The 6,933-nt window shown below is 38.2% G+C and overlaps 1 protein-coding gene across 3 annotated transcripts in view; it reads left to right on the plus strand.

The window, feature by feature from the left end:
- ntn2 (netrin 2) overlaps positions 1-6,933 on the plus strand; it is a 45,260-nt gene that overhangs the window by 32,380 nt on the left and 5,947 nt on the right. For all 3 annotated transcript variants that reach the window (XM_024284484.2, XM_024284485.2, XM_024284482.2), the window contains exons 4-5: positions 1,571-1,720; positions 4,725-4,778. In XM_024284484.2, coding sequence (XP_024140252.1) covers positions 1,571-1,720; positions 4,725-4,778 — 204 coding nt within the window. The remainder of the gene's footprint in view (positions 1-1,570; positions 1,721-4,724; positions 4,779-6,933) is intronic.

Here is a 6,933-nt window from a genome sequence, read left to right on the forward strand (position 1 = left end):
ATTATTCTTTCTCTGGTGTCTATTTTTAACATGTTCTTGGTAAACCTATTTCTTTTTTTATCATTATATATTTTCTTTATTGCTAGTTGTCAAGTTATAAACTAGCCAATCAGATGCCTCAATAAAGGCATGTGGTGCCTGCTGGCCCCACCTAAAATGTTCAAAGCGTTTTATTGACAGATTCTTGAACCAATCACTGCTTGCTAACGTTGTTTGGTCCCAAAATGGTGAAATTGGGCAATAGCCATACCGCAGAACAATAGCGACTGAATTGACTTCATTTTGTTGGAACTGAAGGAAACAGGCTTGTTTTGTCCATCTTTATTCATGTCACTGGTCTGGACAAAAGTCAATTACTGGGGACACTACAGCTACAAGGAACATTGATAAGTGTCTATGACATATAAATTGTTGGGAAAACTGTGAGAAGCAATGACCAGCTTACGGCGGCCTTTTTGGTTCAGTTATTTCGTTCTTGGAACGGATCGTATTCAAACTTAGGAATCTCAGAGTGAACCGGAGCTCAATCCAATTGAAAACGAACAAAGACTAAGTCAAAAGATGGGTTCGAGACCAGTTCCTGGTCCCAGACCAGGGTCTGCTTGCACGTATTTATATTGAAACTTTGTTCTGGATAATTGGGGGAAACGAACTGTACGAACCAAATGTATCCAGTCTGAATACACCCTCAAACTTCTTGGAGTTAAAAAGAGAGAAGTCCCAAAATCTGCAGAAGAAAGACTTTTTAGATTTTCCATCATGTGTAGAATCCTGTGAAAAGATAAGTTTGTGTTTACTGCCGAAGGAACACATTTCAGGTTTTTTTGGTGCAGTTAGAATGACCACAGTTTGGATGGGCTCGTATTTGTTTATCTTGCACAGCACATGGGACTCTGAGCTTGTCCCATGTTGCAGTTCCGCGTCTCTCACGCACTCTATCCTTCTCCTCACATCGTCTCCTTTCACCCCTCCTTCTGTCATCCTCTCTAGTTTCCTGTAAACTTCAGTCAAAGAGCTTTAAACCAACACTCTGGATCATATATTTAACAGCTTTTTATGCCAAAAAAAGGGTCTCAACGTGGTTAGAGGATCTGAAATAAATCACCCAGAACCAGCAATGCTCATAAAAGCCTTGCCAAGGTGAGGCGACCGGAGTTGTTGCTTGTTGCTCTTGGCATTTGTGGGGCATCGACTGAACTTTCTGGAAGTGATGAAATAAGAGTCAGCAGACACAGCATTTAGGAAAGAGGAAATAAGTAAAAGGGGGAGCAAACCCCACCTTTGAGGCTCTGTTTTCTATCATTGATCTCCTAAATGCCAATCTTTTTACAACATGTTCTTGATTTTAATGTTTTCATTTAAAGTTAACGGCCATTCATAAATGTGGTCTGTCTTTCTGGGCTGCATTGTCTTGTTTGTGCGAATGGATACACGTGCAGATCGTTTAGGGTGTTATTTATTAAACAAACAGGAAAAAAGTCAAAGTTTAAAGACTAATTATAATCTTTTTGTCTTCATCCTCCCTNNNNTTTTTTTTTTTTTTTAACACCTGTCCCCAAACCTACCCCAGCCTGTGACTGCCATCCTGTGGGCGCAGCCGGCAAGACGTGCAACCAGACCACAGGCCAGTGTCCCTGCAAGGACGGGGTCACCGGAATCACCTGCAACCGCTGCGCCAAGGGTTATCAGCAGAGTCGCTCCCCTGTGGCCCCCTGCATTAGTGAGTGAAACCACACGATTGACACCTTATTACCCGCCCACATGATAGTTGTTACAGCTCATAATATCTTGGGTAAGGGATGATGCATAGCACATTTGTCAAAATCAAGGCCCGGGGGCCGGATTTGGCCCTCCGGGTAAGTATATCCGGCCCTCCAGATCATTTTATTTTATTGTTATTAATGGCCTGATGTTATCTTGCGCTTATTTTCACTTGTATAATTTTGACAAAATATATTTTTATGGAGGGTAAAATGTGAACATTATTTAAGGTTTAAGTTGATTTATTTAGGAATAATATTCCTGCCTTTTTATTATTCATAATTATGTTAAAAAGTTAAGTTTTTAAAGTTTTAGAAATTGTCATTTCACTAGCTTTTTGGACTATTTTGGCATTTCCTAAAACGTCTTAGGATATTTTGGAGTTTAGCTAATATTTCAGCTACATGCTAGCTGTTTGGGCTAACCTACGTTTTTTTGTTGTTGTTTTTTTGTTTATGCTAATTTGACATTTAGCCAATATTTTAGCTGCCTATCGGCGTCGCCGTTTTCTGCTATTAGCTTCACCATTTTCAGCTATCAGCTTTAGTGTTTTTAGCTATCAATTTCAGTATCTTCAGCTATCAGCACTAGCATCTTGAGGGTTAAATTCAACTTATTCGGCCTGAAACCTAAGGTATGTTTTGGGTTTTGACCCCCTGTGCGATTGCGTTTGACACCCCTGATGTATAGTAACGGGATAACACCGAACATTCCTTGCATGACATATAAATTAATAAAAACAAGTCAAGTCTTGTGCTCAGTTGAAGGTTTTCAGTTCAGAAAGTATAGGTTTCTATACTCAGGGTTTAGTTATATAACGGGTTTTGTTCAGTCTCAGCGAAAGTGAACTGTGCCACACAGTCAGCACTACTACAGGGTGCCATGTTCTATCACTCACATGCAGCCATAGAACAGATGGTTACTGAGAGTGAAGGAGAAGACATCTGCGGTCATGACTGACTAACCACACTCTTGTGAGTGACACTAAAGTCTGTAGTGAAAACAAGGATTGTGGTTGTGTGCATATTCAAGCACTGCTCCACCTGGATGACTGAGGTAGTTGACGACAGCGTTGGGAGACAGTTTGGCTTCATGACAGACTTCTCCTTCCTCCTGAGGAGCTACTTTTACAAGACAGAGGATAATCCAACTAAAAAATAATTATTATTGTGGTCCACGTTTAAGGGACCTTTTTATCACTTGCCTATCTTTACCAGCTATGACCACAGGTACACACAACCTCGGAGTGGCTTCTAGCTTGTTTGTGTTGGCAAATAGTTTCTCAGAGACAATTCCTGCCCTCATCTCCCAGCAGCTTTCCGAGAAGCTCTCCGTTTCCAAGTCCAATCAAAAGCAGATCCTCGGCATGGCTTTCCCGGAATATTCTGTTATGGCAAAAGCAGAGTTAGGATCAGCATTTGTACTGGAAACTTGAACGTCATCGTAACAGAAGTTCTTTAGGAATTCCACTGGACACTTTTTGGTGTGACTGGCAAATTGGGACTGTATCTGCCTCATGATGGTCCAACTACAGTTATGCCATCTGTCCATCTGTACACCCATAACTGCAAAGAACATACTCTGGATTAGCCCAGCATCTGTAGATCTAAAGTTACAGATTTCAGTTTTATTCAGTTTGACAGAAAGACTATCACTGAAACATGTCTTGAAGCGTTCGGGGGTCAAATCAAAACATTTTCCTATTAGCGACCGAAGTTTGAATTGCAAGAGCAAAAAATGTTGAATCAAGAAGAAGAAAACCATATATAAGTTGCTCTAGAGTATAAGTTCCACGTTTGGGAGAAAGATCTAATGTTTCAGAACAAATCCGTCAAGTCCAGCGTAACGAAACATAAATAAAAACAGGAATGCTAATCTTTTGATCTGTGTAAGAAAATATCAAAGTTTAAGAGGAAAACAGATTCTCTTCCATGTTTGTTTTGGACGACACTTCTTCTGCCATGGTCAGTAGCAAATACTTTTACTCAGATGCAGCGCCCTCTAGTGGTTGTTAGAGGAAACAACAACTAGAGGACAACCTATGTTAATGGGAAAATAAATATATAAGCTTATTTGTGTCTAATAAAAAAAAGACACACAAATAAGTGGCTCCTGAATATAAGTCGCACCCCTGGCTAAACTATGAAAAAAAACGCTATTTATACTCCAGAAATGACGGCATGATTTTGCAGTTTTTAACCAAAGAATCTGTCATTTTCTGCGATATAGTTTCTGTGGTGCAAAATTAGTTCCTTAGGAATTCACTTCAAAGATGTGGGTGGCACTGTTTGGGTGGAGCAAGCCCATCCCCCATTCCTCTCCCAAGAATCGTCAGTTTACGCTCTCTTCTGCTAGCTTACAGCCCCTCACACCTCCCACCTAACATCACCGGTCCAACAAAAATGATGAGCAATATTAGAGCTATGTTTTTTCTGCTCCTTATCCAATGTGATTTGAATAAAGAAATACTCGGAAATGCAGTTTTAATCTTAAATACTAAAATATATGTCCTCCATTTTGAGAAAAATGCTACGAAAACATGCTAAAAACACAATTTCCATTGAACTGGGTCTTAAAGGTAAATGTCAATCCATCTCCATCATGAATAGAAGTCACAGTTCTTTTAACATCACCCCCAACAGGTGTCAAATTAAACCCCAAGTATTTTCATTTGCATAACTGACATACACATTTCACAACCCAAACTTACTGTGTTACTATCTAAGTGTTTCTGTTGGCGCTCATTAGCCCGAACGCTTTCTTCTTCCCTGCCCTGGATTTTACGACTTTTGAGGGTTTATTGTGATAGTCTCCCCAAACCCCCTATTTTAATGAATTTCAGCATATTCAGTTTCTGCAAAGGCAAATTCTCTCTTTACAAGCCCGTAGCCACAAACGTATTTGAAAGTATGGATTTATATCGAACCAGTGAAGCAGTTTTGTGTTTCTTGTGTGCATTTCAGAAATCCCTGTGGTCAACCCCACAGCTGTGGTGAGCAGCACGGAGGAACCAGCAGGTTAGTATTCTGCCTCGCCCAAAAGCACTGCTGCTTTACAAGTGGAAGCAACTATGTATTTATATATTTTCATATTTCTGGACACATGTTTTAAGGTGTGGAATAAAGTTTAATGCTGGGTGGGTCCAAATGTTTGAAGTCAAAAGAGAATTTCCATTGTCCTCAACACTGACACGGTTTCCTCCATCTTCTGCTAATGTGACTAGCAGATAGAGATGATTAATTACAGAACAGAGGCGAGATGTGTTGCAAGTTCTCAGCTGTGGAGAGTCTTGGCGGGTGACTTTGGCGAAATATGTTCGGCCGCTCTCTAACTTTCCAATTTAAGCTCCGGTCAATTACCCCTTCTTTATTTTTCATTCTGGAACTGTGTGGTTTGAACGGTCATGTTGATTTGGAAATGTTGATTCACTTTATAACATATCTCATCACTCACTCCGCACACTGTGCCCCTCACTTTTACCATTAATATTCAACTACATTTTTCAAAGTATCACAGTTGCTGTTTTTCTTGAGCTTATGCATATTTTCTGAAATCGCACAATAACTGCTTAACTTCAGACTTGTGCTCAACTTTTGAACTGCAGCATCTTGTTATTTAAAGACTAAAAAAAACTGCAGTTTCAGCCTCTGATTAATAGAGTTCAAGATGTTTTTGATGGCTGGAAACTTTGGTTCCAGTCTGCATAAATATGCATTACTCAGTTTTCATATCTGACAATAAATTTAGCTAATTTTGTTTTACAACTGATAGAAAAATTATACTTTTCTTTAAAAAAAATTAAATAATCAGTTTATTACTGTAAGTCTATGGTTTTTTTTAAACACATAAATGAAAAGACAAACAAAATAACTTCTGTAAACATAAAACACATAAGGATAATTCATTTTTTTTAATAAGAAATGACAAATAAACTCTCATTTAACACCTAAAAACTCCTGGACAGACTCATACGGGACGTCCATCAGCAAATGAGTAAAAAGATGAGAAGTATATAGCATTTTGGCTCGGTATAGACTTCATAAATTGAGCGGAAAAAACCCAATACATCAGTCTTGCCTTTTTATTGTTGCTCTCCACATTGCGCTTGTCAAATAAAATAAATGCTTAGTAGCCAGAAGAAAAAAAATGACTGTGATTTCTCCAAGTTTTATTCATGTACATGTAACTTTAGAGGCTTCTGTCATTCAAGTTACCTCACATGAGGCCAAAACACACTGTATCCTTTCAGTTTCATCCAAAAATTGGTGTTATAAGTTCACTCTATCTTGAAGAAGCCTATATATTTCCTTTTTACCTATGACTTGCTAACTTCCTTTTATTTAAGAGTAAAAAATGAACTGAGAGCTAACAAGATTGTATATCTTTGTAGTACTATGTTTTAGTATATTGGTGATCCAAATGTGTTTGTCCAAAGATCCTCAATTTGAACAAATAACTCCGCCTCCAGCCTCCATAATGCTGTAAAAGACCATCAAACTTTACATTGTGCTTTGGTTTAAATACACAGAAATAAAACAGAAAAATTCTCAAGACCAGAGTCTCAGTGAAATGTAAAGCCATGAGCAATGGCTCATCAACATGAAAAACATCTTAGTCTCACTCCGATCATCCTTTGACCTGTTTTGAAAGTGTTCTGTGTTTTTTTTTTAATTATTATTATACTATTTTTAGATAAAATTTAAAAAAAAATATTTTCTTGAACATAGTTTCTGCAGAGTAGCAATAATTCATCAGAAATTCACCTCCAAGTTGTGGGCGGGACTGTAAGAGCGGAGTAAGTCTGCCCGAGCCAAATGCTAACTCAGATGAAGGACACCAAGACGGACATGGATCTATTTTTCTGCAAGTGGATTTTTTTCGAATAGCATTATTTCATCTGATTCACACCAATTTGAATAAAGAAATCTTCTGAAATTAAGCGAATTTTCTTAAAGTGTGACCATCAGAAGAATTCCACAAGAACATGTTAAAAACACCAAAAGTGTTCTTTTGGAATGAGACTAAGGGAAAAAAAAGAACACATTCAGGTTATCTAAAAAACAGCTAAAGAGGAACAAAAGGAAAGTATAAAGAAATCTGAACTCCAAATTTATTGAATATTTGTAGAAAAATAATTAAAAAATATGCGTGGTGAATGATGTGAATGCGTAA

Source organism: Oryzias melastigma, linkage group LG19 (genome assembly GCF_002922805.2).
Source record: "Oryzias melastigma strain HK-1 linkage group LG19, ASM292280v2, whole genome shotgun sequence".
Lineage (NCBI taxonomy): Eukaryota > Metazoa > Chordata > Actinopteri > Beloniformes > Adrianichthyidae > Oryzias > Oryzias melastigma.